The 26,505-nt window shown below is 40.0% G+C and overlaps 1 protein-coding gene across 7 annotated transcripts in view; it reads right to left on the reverse strand.

Annotated features, from left to right (window-relative positions):
- Positions 1-26,505, reverse strand: part of zmiz1a (zinc finger, MIZ-type containing 1a) — a 119,432-nt gene that overhangs the window by 16,069 nt on the left and 76,858 nt on the right. For 4 of the 7 annotated variants that reach the window (XR_006372658.1, XR_006372657.1, XM_044137394.1 and 1 more), the window contains exons 4-7: positions 24,072-24,189; positions 20,777-20,890; positions 16,392-16,497; positions 3,876-3,911 (exon numbers count right to left, since the gene is read on the reverse strand). Coding sequence is in view for 3 of the 7 variants with exons in the window: in XM_044137394.1 (XP_043993329.1) it covers positions 3,876-3,911; positions 16,392-16,497; positions 20,777-20,890; positions 24,072-24,140 (325 nt within the window). In the remaining 4 variants the exon portion in view is untranslated. Of the gene's footprint in view, positions 1-3,875; positions 3,912-9,279; positions 9,677-9,904; positions 10,029-16,391; positions 16,498-20,776; positions 20,891-24,071; positions 24,190-26,505 lie in introns of those variants that run through there. The other 3 variants (XM_044137392.1, XM_044137396.1, XM_044137395.1) reach the window with 3 other exon arrangements.

A 26,505-nucleotide genomic window follows, 5' to 3' on the forward strand; every position in this document is an offset into this window, starting at 1 on the left:
AACATGAGTGTTTCAGTCTTTAGCAGCCTCTACAGGGAAGTTAGGTGGCAGTTACACAACTGTGGTGAATTGTAAAATATGTAAATTGAACCATGGCTCCACTGTGGACTAAACAGTGTATTTCCTTGAATACCTCGCCCATTCTAAGACAGAATATCAAGGTATCTTTGGTAAAAAAAAAATAAAACATTATAGGCAACTAAAATATGTGTTAAGATCAAAATGTTTATTATAAAGTCGAGCACATCTGTTCTTCCAAAAAAATGCAAGTTAACACCCTCTTTAATAGGAAAAAAATAAAAGAAAAGCCCTTGTCTTTAAACTTTGTTAGGAAACATTAAGGCACTAATCTTTTATAAAAATAGATGAATACTAAAAACATATCCCTACTTGTGAATATTTTGGGCTTTATTCTCTAGACTGTTAATCAAATATCAGGTAAACTCCGAACTTCGTAATAAAAATATTAGTAGAAAATATTTACGAGATCTTTTAAATTCTTATCTACTGTTCTGTGTGGAAAAATATTTCTGCAGTTCATCTAAAGCTCTGATTCACCGTACGCCAATGTGTTCTTATCAGCATATTTAACAGCAATAACAATGTACCAAATTTTCACAGTTCATTTTAGGACACTGAAAGACGCTTCTTTAACAGAGCGACTCTCTACCACGTGCTCTGTTCTTCTGTCCAGCAGTGACATCAGGACTTAAGCCGGAGCTCCCAGGAAGCTCCGTTTCTTAGAAGCTGAGGAGTTTTAATTGAGTAATGCCTGGTAATGACACATGGGACATATGGGTCCTCCACACTCAAGCTGTATTTAACGTCGTGCAGCTGACTGATAGATAGCGGGAGCTCTGGCACGTTCTCACCTCAACTCGACCGCTCCTCCTGGGAGCAGCCGGGAGAGACGCAGAAAGCGAGCCAGGCCCATTAGCTAATGACAGAGTGGTAGTACAAGGCCTTTTTACAAGGGAACCCGAATGCTAATTACTATGAACTGTGAGGGTGCTGAGCGCGCACAAGCATATGCGGATGTGTTGGGGATTTGCCTTTTCTGTGCGAATATTTTGTCAAAGAAATCACGACCCTCCGGATGCATTTAAAATGTGCCTACTCTAACATAAAGCTGCTCGATGGGTAATCTCACTTCCTTAATGAGCATCTATTGTGTTTTAAAAATAAAGATGTTGATCTGCTACATAATCAAACACAGACACACACACGCACACACGCACGCATGCATACACCAACACTACGCTGATGCAGAAGCAGCAACAGAAAAATGTTAATAACTTGCATATTTCCCAGATGTAAACTGCTGTATAAAACCTGATGAAATGCTAGAAAAAAACTGTTTTAGAAAATGAAATCCAATTTATGTCAATTTCTCTCAAACATTTATGATTAACTTCAGTGTGTTATATTCTCTTCCATGAAACCAAGCAGGAGTGTCGTCACTTATTCCACAATTAGAAGAGCTTAATCATGAAATATGGTTTAATCTTGAGATAATCAACAACAATAAAACATGGTGCAGCAATCACTGGTTTGCCACTTGATTTCTACAGCAGTGAGTTCATCAGCATGAACACATTTTATTACCAATCTTATAATAAAGGCTAAAAATAATGCAGACTACTGGTACTGAAGCATTACAAAGTTTCAAATGGTTAGGTTTTCAGTGTCATCGTTTTTCTCTTAGGGTTTTGGAGTAATGTAACAATTCCCTTCTCCCACTTGTTGCAGAGTACTTCTGGTCAGCTGGCATAAAAAATAAGGCAACTACTTTCTTTGCATATCAGATAAATTTGCCTGTTTAAAAATGTTTCCAGGTTGTTTCGAATTTCCCCGTAAACAACAAGGGGCAAACAGAAATACAAAAAGGCGACATGGCGTTGAAAGTAAAACAGAACAAACCGCCACTATTCTTTAGGGTAATGTGGAAACTGGAATTGCTGCCTGAGTTTCAGTTGCCGTCACACTTGAGGAAATGAATTTTGTAAAGCACTAAATTCTGTCAAAATGGAGCGCATGTGGTTTTGCGCTCCATTTTGAAATTATGAATTTGGGTTGCACAATTCTAACTTGGAACTTGCCATGTTTAACGGTGCAGGACCAGGCGTATTAGGTTTGCCGATCCATCAACTGTCTCACTTGAATATTATTAAATGAACCCTTTAGGAATTAAACTTGAATGCTTTACAGGAGCACCCGTGCTGTCATTTAATTATTAGCAGAACTAATCAAAAAGTAGGTCATGGCATCTGTATTACTTTCAGCTTCCAGCATCAAACATGCTGGTGTAAGTGAAGCGTTTGCATGGACTAGGCAGACATGAAGTAATGTTGTTAGTGTGATATTTCGAATTTGCTGCTGTGGGGAATATATAGAGCTTACATGATGTGTGAAAGGTGTGACTGTTATGTAGCTGCATTTATCCAAGCAACAAGTGGTGCAAGCTCTACCTGAAATGACAGCCTGACTAATTAGCCAGCTAGTATAGGGATGCTATCTGTATAAAGTGCAAAATGTCAAAAAGGTGTAATAATCTGCACATTTGAAAACTGCTATTGTACAGGGTGGGCCATAAGTTTCCATACATAGAAGAATGTAAAATGTATATTTCTTTTATATTTCAGATACCCAAGAAGATGCGTTTGACAAACGAGCAAAGAATTGAAATTATATTGATGGCTGGAACAGGAAGCAGTCCCATGGTTGCACAAAACTTTAACAGAAAACATAGAACGAGCATCACACACGACACTGTGGCAAAACTTACATTACAGTCTGCATCCTTCAAAATACAGCATTTACCAGAATGATATAATTAAAACTAAAATCAGCAGCTAAATACTTCAACTAAGTTAAATGAATCTAAGATAAAAGAAACGTCATAAGACATCAACAGTATAAGTTCAGTTACTCAGAATGTTTTAAAACTGAATGGGACCCACTGCCTTTAAAGCACTGGCAAATTTAAAGCACAACTCTGAAGGTTAAATGCAAAAAATTGAACATTGTGAATTGAAGTCTACATCAGCTTTGTCATAGATTCTATAAATGAAGAAATTACTAAATGAAATATTACATTTTTCGAGCGAGAAACAAAGCAGCACTAGACAAAGAAGCCTTCTGAGACAATGTGTGGGATGATAAAGCAGCGATTCATGATAAGATATTAAAAAGCAAAACTCCATAAAACACCGGCAGGTAGGCCTGTACTGTGTGGGCACACGATATTATGCAGAGGAAGGATATGGAGGGGGGCGGGTAAAATAAATCTTTTGAATTATAAATAAAAAAAAAAATAAAGTCATGCTCTTTGCTGAAGTGTAATGGAAGCCATTTATGTGGTCGATGATATCCCCCTTCCTGCCCCCTCTCTGTAAAAGCCAACTTCTTTTAAGAGAGAAGCATATCAAATGGGCTTTAGTCTCAACAGCTCGGAGGCGGAACAACCTAAACATGCCCTGCAGAGAGACAGCTCTGTCAGAAATCATACTTAGCCAAACCTAGTTCACAGTCAGAATATTTCAAATCTAAAGCTCCTGCTAGAGACAGGTTATTTTGGGAATTTGTTTTACCAACAGTTTTCTGTCGTGCTTTTAAGAATCTGAACTGAAAAGAAAAACAAAGTTGTTTTCAAATCTGACTAATTTGACAGTATCCCCTCCACAGCTTGTGGTGGTGCACCAGATCTGAGACCAGACAGTGGGCGGGGGAAGAGGAGCAGGAGATGATGAATGAAAAGACTGAGAACAAGTGGAGATGAAGGGAGTGGGCAGATTCCCGCCTCCCCGGTGAGGCGTGTGTGGTTTCACAAAAGCCAAATAAATGATGCTGCAGCCCAGAAGGGAGGGTAGCTCTACCTGAATCACTCTGACATCTCCTGCAGGTGCTGGTTTCTGTGGGGTTCAAATTACAGATTTTTAAATTGGGTCAATGGTAGAAGAAGAAGCATAGACACCAAACAATAATGCAGTGTGATCTGATCAGAAAGCGAATGCAGGGCTATTTTAGTCATATTTAGCCACTAAATAACAACATATTTGTTTATTTTCTTCTTATGGTATACTGGTTTACTCAGACCTATGCTGAGACTCAATGTGAAGATGTGTACATTTTTTTTTAGGAGATTTTGAAAAGTTCTTGCAATGAGTTATCTACCTTCAAGACGTTTGCTGTAAAAGAGAAAAGTACAAGAATCAAAGTTACTTTTTGTTTGTTTCTTTGATTATTTTTTCAATTTAAGGCATATCAGAATCCAAAAATACATCTAGATCAGAAAAAAGAAATGAAGAGAATATCAGCTTTTGGTCGAGGTCAGCCAGCTTTTAAGTGACCAAAGCTACCAGCGCTAAAAAACACAACTTACCAAAAAAAAAAAAAAGAAAAACACTACAACAATCTGAGCTGATTTCACTGATTCATCTGGAGAAATTGAAGAAAAAAATACCTCCCAAAACAAAAATCTGAAAAAGGCTGCGATAGAAAACTGGCAAAATCAAAACAAATCAAAAACAAAGAATGGTGATGCTGAGAAATGGAAGGAGCTTGCAGAACTGTAGCAGTTCCTACAAGTCAAGGATTTGTAACAAAGTTTTAAACATTAACTTTCTTAATTTCATTTATGTTCTATGATGTCAAAATCCTAAGTAATATGCATAGTGATGTACTTAGGTAAGTACCTCTACCTAGGTAAGTCACTACCAACAGAATACCTACCCCTAAACTTTTCAGGGATTTTGTACAATATGTGAATAGTATGGGCTCATTTTCTATTCAGCATCCCTCTGTCAACACTTTGTGAAATCACCTTTTTCTACAGTATATAAAGCTTTTTTTTCTTTGCAAAATGACTCAAGCCTAAAATAAAAGTGAACATCAATTTTCAAGTCATTCTTTAAATTATCAAGCAGGTTGACATCTAAGTTTGAGTGGGTCATTCTGTTGTAGCTGTTGGGGTGTTGTTTGTCCTGCTGGAAGGTAAGTCTTTTCCATCAGGTTTTCTTCAAGGATCGCCCTGACCTTAGCTGAGTCCATCTTCTTATAAAGTCTGACCAGCTTCCCTGCCACTGCTGAGGGAAAACTCACTCAATCAATGATACTGCCACCTCCATCTTTCAGTGAAGGAATTTAATGCTCATGACCATGTGGACTGTTTCTTCACACAGTTTTTTTATGTAAGTGGAAATGTTCAAATACTGTCTCATCTCAACTGAGCATCACTTTCCCCCATGTGGGCTGCAAAAAAACTGTAAACATAATCTCTCATTATGGCCTTCTCTAAATGCCAACTCGTCCACGTAGGCCAGGCTTGAAGAAAGCACAACTAACAATGGTTCTGTCAACAGATTTTCCCACCTAAGCTTTGGATCTTAAGCTGCTCCTTGGCTGCTTAGAGTTAGCTTCTCTCCCTCTAGGCTGCTCTTATGATTAATGCTCTCCTTGCCCGATATGTCAGTTTAGGTGGAGGCCCATGTGTTGTAGGTTTGCAGTTATTCCATACTGGTTCCATTTTTAGATAGCGGATAATAGTGCTTCATGAGATTTATAAAGCTTTTATGACTTACACCAGTTTTAAGCCTCTCCACAATTGTATCCCTGTCCCTGATCATTTTCTTTTACTGATTTTGTTTGCTCGTTGCAGTTCTCCAAGAAACCGCTGAGGTCTGCACAGAGCCGCTGGATTTATAAATAAATAAATAAATAAATTAGACGCAGGTGGATACTATTTACCAATGATGAGACATCTGAAGGCAGTTTGTTACGTTGGACTTTATTTAGGAGAATCCGAGTAAAAGGGTTTGACTATTTCCACAAGACACTGTATTTCTTAAGCCCATGCATTATGACTTTAACCTACAGGCATGACAGACATAATGGGATGTGAAATTGCAGTGTCAGAAGTTTGATGACCGTCCTGCTCAGCCTTTTACATCTGTACGTGACATGTCACAATCCCAGCCATCATCACAGCAGCCCCCACGCTCACATCGACGGGAAAACAGAAAATATCCAACTCAAAAATAGTTAAAAATCCAGCTAATGAGCAGCTGTGAGGACACAAGCATGCATGCTAAGATAGAATAAATAAATAAATAAGCAAATGTGGAAACCTAAGTGTGCATTAATGAGTAAACAAACAAATTCAGCGTCTGGGCCTTGTGAAGATGAGCTTATGCGGAAAGGCGCCTCTCGCTGGCTGCGAGGAACATCAGAGAACAGAGGGCTGTGAATGAACTGCTCTTATCAGCCACGTGCAGTTCCCCACCACTGGAGGGGAACTAGTAAATATCACATGCTTAATTATAACCAGACAGCTACTTGTCTCAGTTTTCACAATGACGCTTTCATCTCACTCTGCTGCTGCTTCAATGAAAGCGTGAGAGTGAGAAAAAAAAAAGAGAGAGAGAAGGGTTCTGAGATTTCTTTTAAATCTTTAAAAATATCAGTTGAAAATTAGGAAGTTTTCAACATTTCTTAAAAGAGATCTGCTGACTATATGAATCAATCCTGCTGCTCAGCCAGGAGCGGTCTGCGAGCTCCTCCCTCGCCGTTATCAATGCGAGCCATCAGCTTGCACTACTACACATTCCTTCCCCAACTGTCAGGCAAGCTCATGTAGCACAACTTAATATGGCCACTTGCTGTTAGTGGGAAGAAGGAGGCGGCTGCCAGGCACGACAATGATTCACAGAAGAAGAAAAAAAAAAAACAAGCTGCAAAAACAAACGTAGGTGCGCTCACACACTCCAACGCCAAATGTCACCAATGAGTCACTAAACAGTCTGATGGGAAGTGCTCAGCGAGCTGTCAGAGGAGGTCACTACAGTGCGTGGAGTCAGCGTTACGAACAGAGCGTTGAAGGGAAGGGAAAGAGGAAGGTTGAAGAGTTTATAATGTGTGGCTGTTGGCTTCAGGATGCAAATGGTTTCAGTGGTTTTTCACCCTGTGCAGACTAACAGAAAGTTAGCTGGCTCGGCTCGCTGGAAGCACCGAGGCCTTATCACGTTTGCTCCATGGGTCAGCTGAAGAGTGAGGTGTTGGACGCAGGAGACGTTTGACTAATTAAGTTGTCGGTTTTAAGGTTAAACACTGATTGAGAAGCTTGCGGAGAGCCATTTTAGTTTTTATAGCCCGAATGCCCTTTTACGCATTCAAGCTGTTTTCCTCCACGAGACATACAATTGACAATAAGGATGCCATCAGAACTGGAGAGCTCAAATGGAACCATGGCTCATTTTAAGGCTCTGTTATAAGTAATGAGCGGACAAGCTCTGGCTTCTAGCAGAGTTATGCTTTTCAGCAAAGAATCCACAGTGGGAAGTGGGTCATCTTCTCCGGACAGAAATAAAACAAAAGTGCAAAGATTGCACTCTTAACACCAACATGCATATGTGCTCATTAAGGTTTCATAAATTGGAAGTAGTTATTGAGGCAGGGCCTTGATAATTTACATCAATAAATCAGTCTGAGAATCAGCCTCATTATCTATCAAATATATATCTCAAGGATGAATTCTTTCATTCCAAATTAAGGAATACCATCATGCATTTAAAGAAGCAAGAAAAATTCAAATATACACTTCAGTTGAGAAAAAACTGTAAGATTCTTAATTATTTGATTGAGAAAAAAGAAAGATACAAGCAAATGTATATGCCAACACTCTACAATCTAATATTTCAAAAATAAGGTACATTTGTCTAAAAACAAACTTTAATGTTTAAAATATTTTCAACGCCAATTGAAGTCTAGCTCTAGAGTTTCATCTCAGGAACTAAAAAAATTACTTGGAGACAAATTTTGAGCTAAAACAAACAAGTGTAAGACGGGAAAAAAAAATCTGAGGTTTAAAAACTATCTTTGATCCATCAGTTTCAATGTCACATCGGCCATGATTGAACAGGAAAAGGAAATGCCAGTGTGAGTCAGACGGAACCATTCGCATTTCTGCCATCTTGGTCTCTCACAGGTCACTCAGAAACGATAAGTGGTACTTGGTTTCCTGGCTCATTTAAATGGATGTTGGGTTGGTTTCTCTCTTTGGGTTTGAAATTTGATGACATGAAGGAAAATATTGTACAACACAAAAATCTAAGGAAATGAGGTGAATTGTATGTTGCAAAAACTATAAAGGTATGAAAATAGAAACCTTTATTCCAGCAAAATCATAACCAACTGACCAGGGTTTAAAGGCATGGAAAAACACCCAGGTCTGGTTCTAGTTGTCTTTGTTTCTCATGACTGGGTTAGAACACTGTTCGGCTCAGCAGAAAGAGCTTTGGGAGGAATCATCACACGATTCTAATGAACCAATTGGAAATAGACTTGGGATAATGCAAAGAGATTCATTATGATAGATGTGAAAAAGACATTGTGACATAAATAAACACTCCTGACTTAAGCTGTGTTGAGATTCAAGGGATGCTGGACTAAAGAGACAAATTCATATTCAGATATTGACAAATTAAAACATGTTTTAAAGTTAACTTATTATTTGCAATTATCTAATCATGGCCCAATAACTGATTATTGTATGGATTAAAGAATGAATGTTTCGATTAGCTTTTCATAACAATTCATTTGAGAAACATTAATGTTTCTCAAATGAATTGAGAAACATTAATACCTATTTAATACATATTAAATAGGTATTAATAGTAATTATAATAATAATTATCCCAGCTGTCAATCAATAGATATTGATAGCTGGGTTACATTGCATGTGTTTCCTGTTTACTACGCTGAATGGATGGACATTTGAATCTAACTTCATATTAAATTGAATTCATTTAAAAAAAATAATAATAATAATGAATATAATTCAAAGACTCATTTATAAATCTGCCAAGCTTTCATCATGCCTAGTTACCAGTGCCAGAAATTAAGCAGCATTCTGAACCATGAGTGCATGCTTGCACAAAGACAAAAACCCACACAGAATAACCAGAGGGCAGAACAGCATGTAGGTCAACCTGTGGTCAGCTGATCTGGACTGATCCTGTCTCTGTGTGAGTGAGTGGCTGGTGCTTTGAACCAAAGTAACACCAAACACACGTCTCTCTCGAGAAGGATTTTCAAGTCTAAAACGAGCACTTCTGCTTTTTAACTGGTCAAGAGAAAACCAAACTAGTTCTGCTTCATTTACGACTCTTTTTCAACGCAAACAAAACTTAAAATGAAACCAGCCGTCCGTCCCCCCGCTCACCTTTGATCCTGCCTCGTCTGCGAGGACAACACGCAAAGAAAACAACACACTCTCACACTTACCGAAAGCTGAGCAATGCTCCACATCTCATCTAATTTCCTCCATAGTGCAGAGGAAAAGACTCGATTGTCACAGGCGCTGGCGATCCCGCAGAGGCCAGTGGCAACTCTCGAAGCTTTCGCTGCTTTCAAGCCTCCTGCCAGCACCTTCTCACTCTCCCCCCTCGCACATATCCTTTACTCTGTTCTCTCTCTTTCTTTCTTTCTTTATTTCTTACTCCCCCTCTCCTCCTACTCCTCCTCCTTCTTCTATCTTTCTTTTTTCCTCCACCCTTGCTCTCTGATCTGTCTCTTCCCCTTGTCCGGCGTCTGCACAATATACATCAATTATTCAGAAGCAGTCTCCCAGTTTCTTCAACTTATCCAATCAGAGTGAGGCTCAGCGATAATGGGCTCCTGCTGTACCTGCTACCGGCTCCAACACACTCTCGAGACATTGGGTTGGGGGGAGGAAGAGTGGGAAGGACGGAGGGAGGGAAAGAATAGAGGGGGGAAAAAAAAGAAACAGAGGGAGCAGTGGAGACGGTCGAGGAGAAGCAGAGGATGAGAGGAAGTGATAAAGACAGCAAGCCAACGCAGACAAACAGGAGAAGAGATTAAGGAGCCAAGATGTTCGAGTGCTTCTCACCTTTGTTGTAATGGATGTGTTCAGTCTAGCTCTCCATTTCCTTGTTTTTTTTTAAAGAGTGCACAGGGAAGCACACATGCATAACACAACCTCTGCAACTGCCATTTGTCAAAGAAGGGCAAAGAACATCAGAATGAAAAAAAAAACAAAAAAAACCTTGCAAGCTCAGTTTGCAAACTTGCATAAAAGGGCGGAGCTTAGTTTGTGATGCGGGCTGGCTGGGAGGCAAAGCGCAAGAGAGGAAGTGGAAGAGGAAGAAAAATCAATCTATTTAGAAGCAGACAAGTAGTAATTTATTTGTCTTATCAGAAAGAAAGGGGGGGGGGTCCCTGCCTGGAGGACAATATAATCTGATCATGTCTCCCTTTGTCTTCATCAGTGGTTCTAACAAGCACATCAGAAGTGAGCAGAATGTCTGAGAGAAAACGAGGAGAAGCGGGTCAATGAATTGGAGTTAAACGCGACAAGAAGAAACAACCGAGCTGTCACCTAAATGTAGAGAAGCAGGCCGAGACAGAGAGAGAGGAGAGGAGAAGGAGAGGGGGTTGGGGGAAATGAAGTGGACTTGTGACAACAGAGGGAAGTTTTTGTTTGTGCGGCTTTTTGTGCAGAGCACTCTGTCATCAATGGTTTTCACAAATACTCAACGCTGCACTGAAAAACACCCACATTCATAGAAATATAACTTTACAGGGTGTGTCAGAAGCCCCCAGGGCCCCACCCGTGGAGGTGGAGGGGCAGAGCTGGGGCGGGGGAGTTGAGTCCTGAGGTGTGGGTAACGGATCAGTCAAGCAAGAACAAAAAGAGGATTTAAATGATTTGCTCATCCGGTTTTGTGCGAGAACAAAGTCTTCTGTGTTTGGATTACGAAGTGCAGGCACAGCTTGGGATTCAACCGGAGAAACGAATTTGCCTGCAATTGTGCAAACCAAACCAATTAGGCAGAAAGTGACGGGAGGACCTGATCAGCTCTAACGCGTCCTCCTCCCACCACGCGGGCTTCACTTCTGTAAACTCCAGAGGAAAAGTTCTGAGGGTGGATTTGGGATTGCGAAGGGGTTTCATCATCTGCAGCGCAACCGCTAGAGAGTGTCAGAGGAGAGGCCTGCATGCTAAAAATAACTCCTGTTTCTTCTTAATAATTCAGCGCACTGCTCTTACTCAGCAGTAATTAAATATAAAAGTCTGTTGGGTTGATTGGGTCATGGATAAGGAACCTATATCCTTCCATAGTTTTAATCATTCAGGGAGAAGATGATCAAAATGGATATACTCCTTCCAGAAAGGTTTTCTCATCCTTTTGACTTTTCTTAATGTTATGTTTCAACCACAAACCTCAATATATTTTTACCCTGGAGGAGCTGCAGAGATCTACAGCTCAGGTGAGAGCAACTTTGGACAAAACATCTTTTAGTTGTGCATTCAACAAATGCATTCTTTGCAGCGGAAGAGCAAGAAGAAACCAATCTCTGAAAGTAGTTTGCCACAATCTAGATCTGCATCACTGTGGGGGAAACGCACCAAAACACCTGCAGCTGTAATGGTAGCAGAAGGTTGTCCTAGAGGGGTTGCAAGCAACATTTTATAGACCTTTACTTTTAAAAACTTACTAAAAAACTCACCAAACATCTTCTTTCAGCTTTAAAAACTATCCCCTAATGCATTTAATGTTTTTGTTTTAAAAACTAACCATGATGATTATGGCTATTTCTCATAAAAATTCATACTTTGGAATGATAGTAATCCCAGTTTTTGACTATTTTTATCCATTTTTTGTTTCACAAGAACATCTCAGTACTTTAGCAACATCCTATGTAACTTGTGTGCTAAAGAAGTTTTATTTTCAGAGCAGTATTTGGTTATGAATAGTGGTAATAAACCTTTAAATCTTTTTTTTTATCACTTTTATTAATGTTGAATTAAATAGTTTTAGTCATGTTGCCCATTCCTGGAAGCGTTGTGACAAAATATATATATAAAAAAAAAAATTTGAATACTTTCCCCCATGCTTTGGAATACTTTGGAATCTGTAAGTATTACATCTTTGTCACCTAAAAGCAGAAAAAGTGAGGACACTCTTCTAAAAGAGTTTAATGGAAGTGCCTGCGTTGACTTGTCTGCTTTAGTGTTGTGTGTCGGTCAGAGGACACGAGGTCAGCTGCAGCAACACCCGGGAACTTTTCTGTCACTGCTGACAGAATGGCTGTCCTCCTGACGTGACTGCAGCAGGTTTCACTCTGTAGGACTGAGCTCTGACAGCTTCTGTCTGCAAAGGTAACTCTAGTGAAGCATATGTGAGCGTGTGGGAGGGATGCAAGCAGTCAGAAGAAGAAAAAGAAAAGAAAAAAAGCTTTGTTATTAGTGTTGTTTCCCACCAAACTTTCATTCTTCATCAGCTAAAGCCAACACATGACTAATACTGAAACAAATGTTTTAGTGCTGTGTAACTTTCTCAGCCAAGAACACTTAAGACAGTCAACAGGGTCAGCAATTTAAAATAAATAAATATTTCTTCAACAACACAGAGAACCAACAAGCAGCTACTATATCTGATTGAATCATTAAAAAAGAAAAGAAAAAGAGAATAAATATCACTCCAAAGACAAATTATCTGCAACCTGGAGGATGTCTGTTCAAGCTCAAGATACAACTCATTTGAAAGTGTAATAGTTTTGACATTTAATCTGAATTTATCTTCATAAAGAGAATGGCTACGAGCTTTATGACAGACTGGCATATTCACTGAGGATGGAAACAGCAAAACCCTGGAGGGATTACGGCAATAATCTGATTTGCTGTCTGCTGAACTTCACAGTATCCCAACAGCTCAGTCTGTTGGGCTGGGTTGTATTTGTGGGGCAGCTGCACACCTAGTTTATGACAAACCTCTAATGAGCGGCGAGTCTGCTGGTAACAGACTACAGATTATCGAGTATGAAATGCTTCCAAGGATTTGTGAAGGACGTTTAAAGAGGCAGCTTTGTAGAGCACAGAATGACGACGCAAGCCCAAACCTCAGTAACCACCGATCAGAGACCGAAAGCATCCAGCCACAGGTACCAGAATATAAACAGCATTAGAGCTGAGTGTCTTTACTCCAAGAATTAACAGTGCCAATGTTACATTGCCTAACAGCAGATAAGTCTCTTCACTGGCTGATTTCAGATTAGAGCAGCACAATAATCCTCCAGGCTTCACTGCAGGGTCACAATCTCCAGACAGCTCATCAGCAGCAGCCTGCTGTTGCTGAAAATCTCTCCACTTGGTTGGACAGGTTGCACACGGAAGAAGCCTTCTTTTCATTTCTCTTGGTCTTTCACAGAACATGGCCTTTTGCAGTTCTCTGAAATCTATAAATGGCAAAAAGCTGACACACAAAACGGATGCCATTTGTACTGGATACTAACCTCTGCGAGTTTCTCTTGTGGCCCAAACTGACAGCAGACGTTTCAAGTCAATAATTATTCGTTTTTTATTATTCTGAAGCGGATTTTTCTTGTAAAGAAAATGCAAACACCTACCCAACCACCTGAAACGTTGGCCTATCGTTTCTTGTCTTGCATGTGTTTCGGTTTCACTTATCTTCAAAGTTTAGCCCAAATCAACAGAAAATGGCCCAAATCTAAGGGCTAATCCCGACTGAAGTAATGTAAACTGTACACTGCTGTAATATCCATATCAGTTTACATTTAAATTCGGTTTCAGTTGTAATTTTTTATGTTACTCGTACAGCTTCTCTTTCTTCTCCGATTGCATTTTGAAGTGTCGTATTGTTGCTGAATCAAAAACAATTTCTCTCACAGGATCAATAGAGAGCCTAGCTTTTATTAAACATGTCTGTCTTGAAAAAATTGCTTAGCGCATTTCAAGTTTGATTGATGTTTCGAAAGTAAATATTTCCTTGACGAATCATTTCCTCCAGGAGACTGAAGACAGCACCCCAGACTCATCGGCCCTGTTCTGGGCTCTCAGGTGTCAGATCGGCAGGCCTCTGTCGCCATGCCGACTGTCAGAAGATTGCGCTGATGCAGCGCAATTGGCCATACTTCCGATGAATGCACAAACTGATAGAGCGTCTTACAAGAGGAGGAATACTTCTTCAACTTGTTCACAACACAACCGCAAACGTTATTTTTTTTCTAGTTGAGTTTTACTGACACAAAGCAGCACACAACTGTGAAGGAGAAAGAAGAGTTTGTTTTTTTATAACTGAACCTGGTATTCAGTCCTATATTTGAATACTATGCAGAACTATTTTCTTGTAGTTATAGCTGAAAAGTTAAGATGTCTAACAACCTTTTCAGACAGAGACATCAAACTCTCCTCATTTTATTTGAAAAACAGAATGAGAATCAGGTGAGCTCACTTGTAAAGTCTTGCACTGAGGACTGTAGTCTGACTGAAAGGTCAGTTTGAGGTCGTTTGCAGCCTCCAGTGGGTATATTTCCAGGATTCAACAAGATTTAGGTCCATTCATCTTCCCATTAACTCTCATTTATTAATTACTCGGTCTGTATTTAAGGGTAACAGAGTAAAGCAGGCTGAATTTAAAAGCACACCACCCTTTCCAGATTTTTTTAGTAAAGAAAAATTTTAATTTAATTTTATTATTTATTTATTTATTTCAAACATGATAGAAGTATAAACTGACTGTGGTTGTAAATGTTATTTTTGCTTTTTTCTCCGCTGTTTGTTCCTTGAGAGCGTCTATAAAAATAATTAAACTCTAAATTATGAATAAAAGCACTTACTGTGTGCAGTTTAGTGGCATAAATCAAACTTTTAATTAAGTGGCACCCTGAAGAAGCCTATTTTAAATGAGAATGTTTTTCAAGAACAACATCTCTATTTGTGGCCATTTGAACGTTGTCACTGACATAGCTGCCTAAAAAAAACGTAATTTAAACTTTATCAATATAACAAAATATCGCCCTAAAATCTTAAGTACATTTTGCCCACCGCTAGGATGAATCCTTCTCCTTCCAAATCACAAGTATGAGCAAATTTTTATTTGTGTATCATGTAGGATGGAAAAAAAATGTGAACACTCATGTCTTATGAACAGAACAGTGAAGGTAAACCTAATCTACTTTGTTTACTTTCTCCTCCATCCCGTCTGGTTTCACAGACAAATGTCCACGTATGGACAATCCCCCTTTACTCACAGTCCACCTGCCATCCTCATGTGATGAATGCCTGGGTCAGATCTCCTGCTCTGATTCTGCATAATTACACTCAATCTCCCATTTGTCCAGCATACATATAAACAGCTTTTCCTGAAACTCCACATTGCCTCCTAATAGATCCCAGAATCATCAGTAGCCCTGAAGATGATTCCGACTGTCAGCCGGGCCCAGCCAGCCAGTCCGGGCCGAGCCTGGACAGCAATCACATTATCCCGACACAAGAACACAGACAGACAGAGAAATACAGCGATCAATATTGTGCGCTGACGTCTGTCAGAGCACTTAGGGTTCCTCCCAACAAGATGCTGTCTGCCACAACTGAAAGAAGATATTCAGCTTTAGTAAATGTACTTATCGTGGACAATGTGAGTGAAAAACGCAGAGGCTGATACTTTTCTGCCTTTTGAGCAGCAGGCTGCAACACAATGGGGCTTGCATGGAGAATAATGGGATAAGATTACAGAGCGCTACTCTCAGTCACCGCAGTTCCTGTTTTGCGCATGTGAGATAATTGGCTTGTCAAAAACCACAAAGAAATCAAAGCGTTTAATCAAAATATTTAACTCTCCTGCTTATCTAACCAGCTGAGCAAAGGTTTATCTGTGTTTTGTGTGGCTGCCGACGGCCTCGTGAAAGGTCCAGCACGTACGAGCGCCACATCTCTAGCTATCCGTCTCTGCATTTCCCTCCCCTCGCTTCTCCATTCTGCCTCGGCATGCTTCGCTCTGACAAATGCACAAGAACCAGCTGCTGCTGGAGAAGCATGGGAGCCTGGGAGGGGAGGTATGGATTGGAGGAAATTGGATTTGATAGATAAATGTCTGAGGATAGCATTACTGCTTCCCCTTCCCTGTTACATGTGTGTGCACGCATGCAGCTCACACTCCACACGCAAGCGCAACCACACAGGTAGGGCCACACAGCCTGCTAGTGTTGAGTGGACTGTTTTTCTGAGGATTCCACTCAGACAACTCATCTCAATAGCACATTAATGTTTAATAGGATCTAAAAATATCGTGACATTATCATACTTTGGGCTTTTTGTGTGCTGTCTGTAGTTGCTGTTGGTGAAAAGAAATCAAACACTTCCAGATCTCAGATTTATGGGGACTTTAACGTGCGTTTATTTGCTTTTGAGCACTTTATGGCTATAGTTCCACTGCATAATCTGGTAAATTAGCAACAAGTTAAAAGCAGCAATTTATTGAGATAATTTTGTTTTTCTAAGTCAGCAGTACTAAATGGCGTGATGGATGAACATGCATCAGCTTGCATTTTTTGTTTGGCTGGAGGGTCTTTACCTGCAGACTTAGGAGTGAATTTGTCCCGGTTGGCAGCACACACAGCAAGCAACCTGTAGCCCAGGTCCAAGTCGAACCCCTGCTGAGCAGCAACGCGGCTCACCACCTGCAGAAGGAGTCATAAATCAGGAAGTGTCTTTTTAGGCTGTGTTAAAACCCGGCAATCCATATTTTTTGACCTCACTGACTTGCGTGTGATTTCTTTACTGTACATAAACCTTCAGCCCTGATCAACACATTTTAGTTGGTTTTCAGTTTAACATCTTCTCCCTCACATTTTTAAGCTTCGACAAATATATTGGAAATATTGTAAACCCGTTCAGATGAATAGAAATGAAAAATTGATTTATCATTCTGAAATCTTTTCTACAAAACAAATTTGTGGTATACATTTGTTGTTAGCTCTGTATAATCCCCCATCACTTAATCAACTCCATTTTCTTGTTGTTGCTAAGCTAAAACATCCCCGGAGCATGATGCTGCCACCACCACGTTTCACTGTGGGCATGGTGTGTTCAAGGTAATGTGAGCTTTTAGTTTTCCATTACAAATAACTTACTGCATGTAAAAAAATGTAAGGGTTATGAATGTCTTTACAAGGCCCTGTGAATAATGAAAAACTTCAGATTACTTCCCTGAATGGGGAAGGGTTGAAATAACGTCAGGGAGATGTCAATTATTCTAGAGACAATAAATAAAAACCTCTACACTTTAACATGATATTACAGGAAATCCTGAGGGATGTGAAATAGGATTACAGAGACATATGCAGATGGGAACTACTTCAACACACACTGGCTTTCATCTTTTACAACCCCAATAGATATTTGTCACAAACAACAAAGCAAATATATCTACAAAAAGTGCTTAAAATCTGTGTCAGCAGCTAGATTTATTAGGCAGGAATTAATCATCACAAGTAACTTTATACTTCCAGTGAGTGTATTACATTTATCTGGACATGTTTAGGCGTCATCAGCACGTCAACATAATCCATCCGGCCAAAACTGTTATGCAACCTCTGCTGAAAAACGGTCAAAGTAGTTGCTGTCAATCGTTTGATTTCCCTCATAAGTGGGTTGGCCCCTCGGTTTATACGAGGCAGGCGGCCAGCTATGAGGGCCAGCCTAGATTCGACATGGATTTAACAGTGTTTCACCTCATAAGCCTTTTTTTCAGCCTAATCTCCCTCGGAGGATGTACATGGGGGCCCATAGTTCTGTCAATATGAAAACAGTGTAGGAATAAGTGCTGCAAGGTTAGTGGGTTGCTCAGATTTGTGTTTATCTGGAGAAAAAAATAAAATAAAATGAAACCGCTTTGTGGTTTAATCCTGCTTGTTGCTGGAAATGGACATCCTATTTTGCCTCAGGTCAGCTTCTGATTGACAATAACCTCTGACAGGTCCAGAGGAGATGGTTCTGTAAACTGCCAGTTCATTTCATTTCATACAGTTGGCCGGTACAAAGATCATTCCTCTTTGCGCAATTCTCAAGATAATTCAGAGTCCTGGGACCTGCAATTTCCAATCATTTCAGGCAAATATATGTTTTCTTCTTTCACGCTGTTAGAACAACCAGTTGGCATGTAGATAGTTTTAGATAGCATGTAGATAAAGACTTAGTGATCCCAGGATGTCACTATTTGCAGCAATTCTCTAACAGTTAGCCTCTGGGATATTTACTTAACCTTCTCAAAATAAGCTTGAGGTCTTGTCCAATCTTTTTCACTTCAGTTCCAGTTGTTTAAGAGTTTTTAATAAAGCCTGACGGCGTATTTAACCACGTTTAAGCATCCATCCATCTTTGCAGCTTCATGGGACAGCAGGTACCTATCTCTGGTGGTTAGAGGTCAAGAGGTTGGACACATCTTGGACAGATTGTCAGTACACCATAGGGATACACACACACATAGGACAATTAACCATGCACACACTCAGACCTAAGGGCAATTTAGAGAAACCAATTAACCAAACAGTCATGTTTTCAGTATGTAGGGGGAAAGCCGGAGAGCCTAGGGAGAAACCACACATGCATGAACAGTACATGCTAACTCCACGCAGAGAGACTCCAGGGCATCCAGGACTTTTTAGCTGCAAGGCAAAGGCTTAGGTATGTGATAATTTTCATGTAGTCATTTCTTCATCTATGAATTTGATTGCATGTGTGCTACTTTAAAGGTGCAGTCTGTTACTGTTGTGTAATATATATATATATATATATATATATATATATATATATATATATATATATATATATATATATTTGTTGAAACTGTCCCTATGCCGTGGCAGTTTCAATTTAATCAGTTTTTTTGATCTGCAAAAAAAAATATTAACACCTCTGCCTCCAGTGCTAACTAGAATCAACCAATCAGAGCTCGGGAAGAAGTCAGAAGAGATTGATTTTTTTGCTGATTATCTGTCTCATATTACACTGCCAAAACTTTTCCTAAAAGTTACATATTGCACATTTAATAGAATGCCCCTTCGTCCATTTTGAACAGTAGATAACTCCTCATCTATCTACTGTTACTGTTTTCTGTCATGTAATATCTATACCCAGAGAACACAAGAAGTTATGCATTATAAAATAACTGCAAGTAAATAAAATTTTAGGTTTGCTTTTGAACAGAAATAAATTGAGCAGCACATCTGCATCCACTGACTTTACACACCTACTTGATAAAGAATGCACATATACAGACAGACAGCTACAATTACATCTCAGAAAAAAAAAAAAAAAAGCTAGTAGTAATAGCAGCAGCTGTGTCACTTTCATTGCCTCTGGTGCCACCGTGGAAGAGCTGTACATGCAGAAGATCACAAACAAAACAAGCAGCCTCGCATGTGGCATCCGTTTGATTTGCAGTTACTCATAAGAATGCTCCGACTTGTTGTTAGCAGTAATTCTTCAGATAAGCAGCAGTTTGTTCTCAGAGTCTAATGAAACAATTTAGCTGATGGAAGGAGCCCCATGCTGAGAGGGATCCTGGCAGTGGGCTCCATTGTACAGCTCTTTATCACCCTTTAATAGGCTTTTATTTTGATTTAGACGTTAATGATCATTTATCTGTTTGCTCTCACAAGAATATTGGGTGGAAACAATAACCTTAGAGTTGGGCTTTTTTTGAAGTTAAATATTTATGCCTGCTGGAAGGGCTCAGGTCTAACTAAATGTGTGCATGTTGTTAGAGAGAAAATCCTTTATATTGTTCCACCAATTTAAAGAACAGGATGCCAGAGAAAGTGCTGCAGGAGCAGCACATTCTCTGGCATGTATGGCCCGTTGAGAACCACTCTTCCATCTGTTGCTGCACACTGACTAAGAGAAGGCTGCTAAACTTTTCCCTAAAAATAAAATGCTCCCATTTTTCCATGTAGCAAAAAGCAGACTATAGGTACAGCATGACAGATATAGTATTTGTGTGCATCTTCTCTTACTTTACCAATAACAATGTGTCTGAACAGTTCCAGTCTGGTTTATAGGCAGATTTATAGTCCAGTTTATAAATGCAGCCCTGGTCAAAATCTCAATTGACTGCATTTGTGCAGTTAGCCATCAATCAGAGTTTTGGTTTTGATAATTATGTTCTCCAGCAGAGATTATAATCAGTTCATACCACTTGCTTAGTTCCTTTTCCACTTCAACTGGTCACAAATGCAGCTGCCAAGGTTGTTACCAGACTTCCTTCTGCTGAGGATATTCTGCCTTTCAATAAATTTATTAACGTCCTGTTAAATACTGCATTGATTTTAATCCCCTACTTCTTACTTTCAAGTCCTCCCCATAATGTTGCACTTCCATATCTGTTGTATATTGAAACGCTCCAAATCTTCCTTCACAGATTTTGAGATCCACATCTTCTACTTCGTTTGATTTGCCACATTACTCGTGATGCTAACACTGACTTAACATTGAACAACCATTCCTAGGAAATCTCTCTCACAACCAATTTAAAATGTATTAAAAAACATTTTTCTGAGCTTTAATTTTGTTTAGTTCTCTGTTTTTTTTATGTTGTGTTTCCACTTTTAATAGCCATTTCCTGCATATTATGATTTGGTACTAGAATTGTTGTCCTTGAGCATGCTTTTATTTGTTTAAAACTATTGTTTTAATACTCGAGGTTATTCTAATGTGAGAATCTCATACCTGGTTATAATTAAAATGCCTTGCCGACAACCTTTTATAAATTGCTTTTAAAGCAATTTGCAGAAAAGCAAACACACAGTCCAAGCTCTGAAACATAAAAGATGTGGACACACTGCCTCGTCTTTTGTTTTTGCACTAAACTATGCACGTCTAATTATTGTTTTGCTCCTGTCTTCTAAAAAGTACCTGAAAAAAAAAAATTGACCAAAACCATAATTGTAGTTTGCATACCGTCAGACATCCCATGAGACTTTGCTCGAAAGGTCGCTGGAAGGCCCGGGGATCTCCACACCAGTCGAGCAGCTCCGTGGCAGCCGAGTGGAAGTTGGCCGGGTTCTGTAAGTGCTGTGCAAACACACATAGACCCATTAGAAGTGAAAAGAATAAGTGTTATTTCTTTCCTCACGTTTAGTACAAATTGAAAAAACACTGAAAACCTAATCGTCCTGCAGCCTCCAACCTGCCTTGATTTAACGTCTTGTGTTTCTGCACAACCCTGTGAGGACCTTGACTCTTTCCAATCTACGCCCACTTGGAGCTCTGCTGCATTGTGGGAAGAAGATCACACCCATATCAACAATGATGCCAGTGTTTCTTGTTAATCTCTCTTGGCAACACCCATCCCTCGCCTCCATGACCCGCACAGCAAACGAACCGTTCCCTCCAATCTTCTCTCTCCCTCTCTCACTCTTTGCCTTATTCATTGCCGGTTTTCAGAGTGTAACACACCAGAGGTCCACTGCCTGACTTGGCTGAGCACAAAGAAAACAACCTTGGTCCTGGCAGCTATGTGTGCAGGCTCAATGTGAGCCGTTGGTGTGTTGTCTAATCTCTTTCACTCTCTGTCTGCCTCTCTCGCTTGTTCACTGAGGCCTGAAACAGTTGAGTCTTTTCTTCTCACTGTTTGAGGGCTTCTGAGGCTACCAGGACACAATAAGCGGTTTTTAAAATTGAGCTCCCTTTCTTCACTCCTCAGAAGGTTAATAGCTCTGAAACGGCACAGAGCTGCGGCTTGCTCAGTTGCCGAGACTGAAGCCCACTTGAAAGCTTTTATTATTCCTATCTGGAGCTAAAGCATCTTGTTTTGTGTTTTCCTGCAGAGGAGGTAAAACTATTGTTCTTAGAGGGCAACGGAGGTGAATGTTCCTGAAAGGGCAGCTATTTGATGACAAAAAAGGACCTTCCTTGCAAGCATGATGGGGATACCTATAGAAAAACTCTCTTTAGTGATCTCATGGGCTTCAAGAGAGACCTTGGAAAAGTTGGGTTTGGACTCTCGAAGGTGTTTGACTGATAGCAAGACAAGAACAGCAAGTGAGAGAGAGTGAGAGATGCTCTTGTTCATTAAGAGTGAGAGGACAAGAGCCTCTTCTGGATGAGTGATATCATCTGGCATTACTGCTGCCTGATGGGAGGCGTATCAGCCTCCAGCATGAGGAAAATCAGACCTTGCACAGACCTTGTCTTGATCTGATGCAGCGGTCACCAATGACAACCTCAGCTCTGGTATGAGGGGGGAAGAAGATGATGTAAAGAACTATCTCTTCTGAGCTGGTGAGGGTGGGACATTTTACAGTTGTTCCTGTAGTTATTGCTGTTCAGGGGTTGGATAAGGATAAGAACGAGGACTGCAATGGCCACCGGTGGCGACTGCAGCACGAAAGGAGCCAAACAACTGACAGAGTGCCCTCTGTGAAATGATTTACCTTCTCTTCAGGCAGCTTTAAATTTGGCTGTTCAGTTTCTACCTGGCTACTTGCAATAAAGCACACCACTTAGCTATCTGCCAGATTTCCCCAAACCAAAGAAACACCCTCTGGCAGCTCAACGCTCAGTGACTAACCCTTTGAAGTTGGCTTTACTATGACTTATTTTACAGCATGAGCTGGCGTGTGTATAAACCCCACTAGAGTTCTGACTTTCATTAACTTAATCAAAGTAGCAACACAAAATGACATAGGTAACTTGATTTTAGGAAATTAATTTGAAATCGCTAACAGTTTCAATCAATCTACAAACCACTTGGAAATGTATTCTTAGAAACCACAAAACATGACTTGTTTTGACAGGACAACCATTAGTCATGAGCTCCACAAATCTGGCATTTATGGAAGAGTGGCAATAAAAGCTAGCGTTAACTGAAAGCTATGTGAGAAGTCACATTTGCAGTTTGCCACAACCAGTGTATGAGACAAAGACAAACACGTGGAAGAATATGTTCTGTTCACAAGACGGCAAAATTAAATCTACATGTGATGGAATGTTAATCTACAATGCCGTCATCTTAGACACGCCGCACCCATGAAAAACATTGTTTTGGCAGCGTCATGGTGTGGAAATTATTTTATTCAGCTCTGTTCAGAGTTGATGGGAGGATGAATGGACTGTAGAAAACCTTGTAGAGGCAGCAAAACACTAAACAACCAAAGTTCACTTTCCAGCCCCACAACAACCCAGAGCGACAATGAAATAGCTAAGGTCAAAGCATACTCAAGTGCTATAACGGCCCAGTCAAAGCCTAGACCTTAATCTAATTTGTTCCATGATTCAAAACTAGTCGAAATTCTTTTTCACCTCATAATTGATTACAAATATTGCTGTGTACAGTGGCAATCATTAACTGGAGCACATTAAAAAAACATTTATTGACTTTATTTATTAACATTTAGCATGTGACAACAACACATTAGCTGAAGCGCTTTCAGCTTCAAAGTACAATTGTTTGATGACGATAAATTACTGCACCATTTATTCAAAACTGTTGTTAACAGATACTCCCACGACAATTTGAGCTCAAGTTATCTTTGTCCTCACAATTTTACAACCATACACTATTGCTTAAAGGGTATGAATACTTTTGGACCAGCTCAGGCAATCAGTTAATGCTGTTCAGCAGAAACACAGAAGGAGAGAGGTGTCAACTCATAATCTCAAAATGAAAGCGCTATTATTTGCCTATCTTACTCTATTACTATCCTCTTCATTTATTTTTTATTTTATTATTATAAGGCAAGGCATCATTTAGATGTTGCAAGATATAAAGGCTCACACCCACGTATCATAAACAAATATGCCACCAAGTCAAGCAGCCCATGAGCTCTACAGACCATTAATCACACACAGAGGCGGACACACTGGGGTATGTTAGTGTCTGTGAGAAGTCTTCTGAAAGCTGACAGTCAGGAAAGCATTTAGGCAAAACGGTAGTGAGGGCTGGCATACGTCAGGAGCTGGCAGCATGATGTCAGAGAACACAGAACGAGGAGAGACAAACTCTGAGTCTGTTATGCAGCTTTGAAGTCTGCTCTAGTGTTCATAGGCAGATTGCCTCCCTCTGTGGTCCTCTGCAACATGATCTGTATGACTGAAACTAAGGGCCCAGACACACTGATGCCTAAATAAGGTGCTGAAAGGAGAAAGTAAGGCTGGGATTTCTTTTTTTCCTTTTTTTTTGTCTTTGCCCACTTTGAGTCCGTTTTCAAAGAGCAGTAAAAAAGGAAAAGCAGGAGTTTCACTTTATGCCCACCTGTTTGATGCACTGCAGCCTGTCGTTGGTCTGCTGGATATGCCGGTCCATTGATGGTAACGTGTTCATCTTGATGTCTCTACCGGAACTCCATTAAAAGTCTTTTTTGTTTTTTACTCTGCAAAAAGAAAAAAATACAGGAGACGTACATCTGTTAGAACTGTCAGGACCATTATGTGTGGAGTTTTAAGCCTGCGAGGTTCAAACAACTTTTCAGGCATTTGAACAGAAAACCTGTTTACAAACTGAATCACTGAAGATCAGATGGATGAATGGACCAACAGGACCGTTTTTCATAATCTCTTTTTTTTTTTACCATAATCTTTTACTAGACCTGTAAAATCTTGAAATCAAATTCCACGTTTCCATAGTTTTCCTGAATGCACAGGAGCCACGGGTTACCATGATATTCTTTTCGGATCAGTGAGAAGCAACAATCTCGCCCCCATATTCTACAACTCCAACCATCTCACAGTGGAGGATTGAGTCGGGATTAATAGGTATCGTGCTGGTTCACCGATGAGGCCTCCATCCCCTCACCATCCCTCTGTGTTTATCTCTGTCAGCGTTGGTCCTTCCCACATTCCTTCACACAAAAGACCAACTGAGGAACCACAGGTGGGGGGGTGCGGGGGCAGGGCTCCAGAAAGCTGCTCGGCACTGATAAAGGGTCCCCCAAGATTCCCCACCGAGTGAAACCAACATAACAGAGGCAAGACGCTCGGTCGGGGAGTTTTCATTTCAGTCTGGAGTGCTTATCTTTGATTGACTGCTGCATAAATGCACAGCATTTAACTTAGACACATACACTTAAGAGCATGTGAACTCAAAAAGCTTGAATTCTTTACTTTGATAAAAGTAAAAAAGGTGGAAAACTTCAAAGGAGCACTTTGAGAATGACACTGTATTGCTAATCCTCTCCGGTTTAAGCATTACCAGGGTGGAATTACCTGGAGTGCACTCAAACACACAGCCTGCATGAATAAAGACACATTCTGGAGGAAAGCATTTGTCAAAAGACCTTATTTATTCTTATCATCTTTTACTGAGTGGTGTTTATAAAAACAGTCAAAACCACCTTCCTCTGGGTCTAACTGCACAAATCATAACCATAACATCGGGTTGCCTTATCCTGCCGAGCTGCTGTGCCTCCCAGTCTCCAGCAGATGTCTCCCTCTCCTGCTGCTAACCACCACCTCCCTCTTTCATACTTTCCACCTGCAGCAAGTCGTCCAGAAAGGGCTCCTTTAAAGCCTTTGACAAGTGCTACAAATCCCATTCAGCAGCAGACGGCTCTGCCTGCCGCTAACAGAGCACGCTCCAGCCTGGCGCTGGCCATCTGACCTTGTGGCTATTGATTAATTGGTCCTCCTGCAGCTCCACACCCGGCCGTCCCAACACAGTGAAAAGCAAAGATGTCACGCCTCTTTTATGTTTCTCTGTCTGTGTTTATTTTACACAGTGGGCTCACCTCTGATGGAAAACATGTACCACCTTTGTTAGTCAATGAAAAGACAGGCCCTCAGATTCTGAAAAGAAAATGCGAGTGAGGTTGAAACAGCTGAGCAGGCGTCGTAACCGACATAAGAATCCACCTGGCAGGTCTTTTAGTGGATGTTGCTCGAGCTCGGCGCCCTTGTTCAAAACGATGTTGTGTGACCAATTAGGTTTCGCTGCAAACAGAGCTGAACTCCTTCTGTTTCCACCATTTTTCAGAAAATATATACTGGCCGCAAAAAGGCTCCATGTTCAGCGTTTGTACAGATTTGCCTCCCACTGTAGTTTGACAACAAAGACAAGAGTACAGTGTTCTGCTTATGCTCTTTCCACACTCAGTGTTTCAGATCCACATTTAAGTTTAGATATCCAAGACAATAAAAGTAAATACAAAATACAGTTTTTAAGCAATCTCGTTTATTTTTTAAAATAATAAAAATCAGTAATTGGCTGCAATCTCTGGGGGACCTTTTGGTCCAATCTTCTTTGGATAATTCTTTTAATTCAGAAAAACTGGAAAGTTTTTGAGTGAGAATGGACTGTTTAAGCTAATCTAATAGCATCAGTTAAGCATAGACTTTGACTAGACCACTTAAAAACCTTCACTTTGTTGCGGTTGGCTTTTGAAATTTAACTGATTTCTAAAAAAAAATAAAAATGCTGAATTATAGTTAATTCATAATATAACAATGGGTGGGGCTGATTTTTTCACATAAGACAAGGCTGATGTGAACAGCTTATCTCCCCTTAATAAATGAAATCACAATTTTTCTAATAGTACCTTTAAAAATATAAAAATTATAAAACAAGAATTTCCATCTAACAATTTTCATATAAAAATTGTTATATGAAATTATGTGTGACAAAAGGCCAACCGGAAGAAATCAGTTACAGATATTGAAATTATTATTACAAATTAGACATTTTACCACCACTG

This window comes from Gambusia affinis, linkage group LG13 (genome assembly GCF_019740435.1).
Source record: "Gambusia affinis linkage group LG13, SWU_Gaff_1.0, whole genome shotgun sequence".
NCBI lineage: Eukaryota > Metazoa > Chordata > Actinopteri > Cyprinodontiformes > Poeciliidae > Gambusia > Gambusia affinis.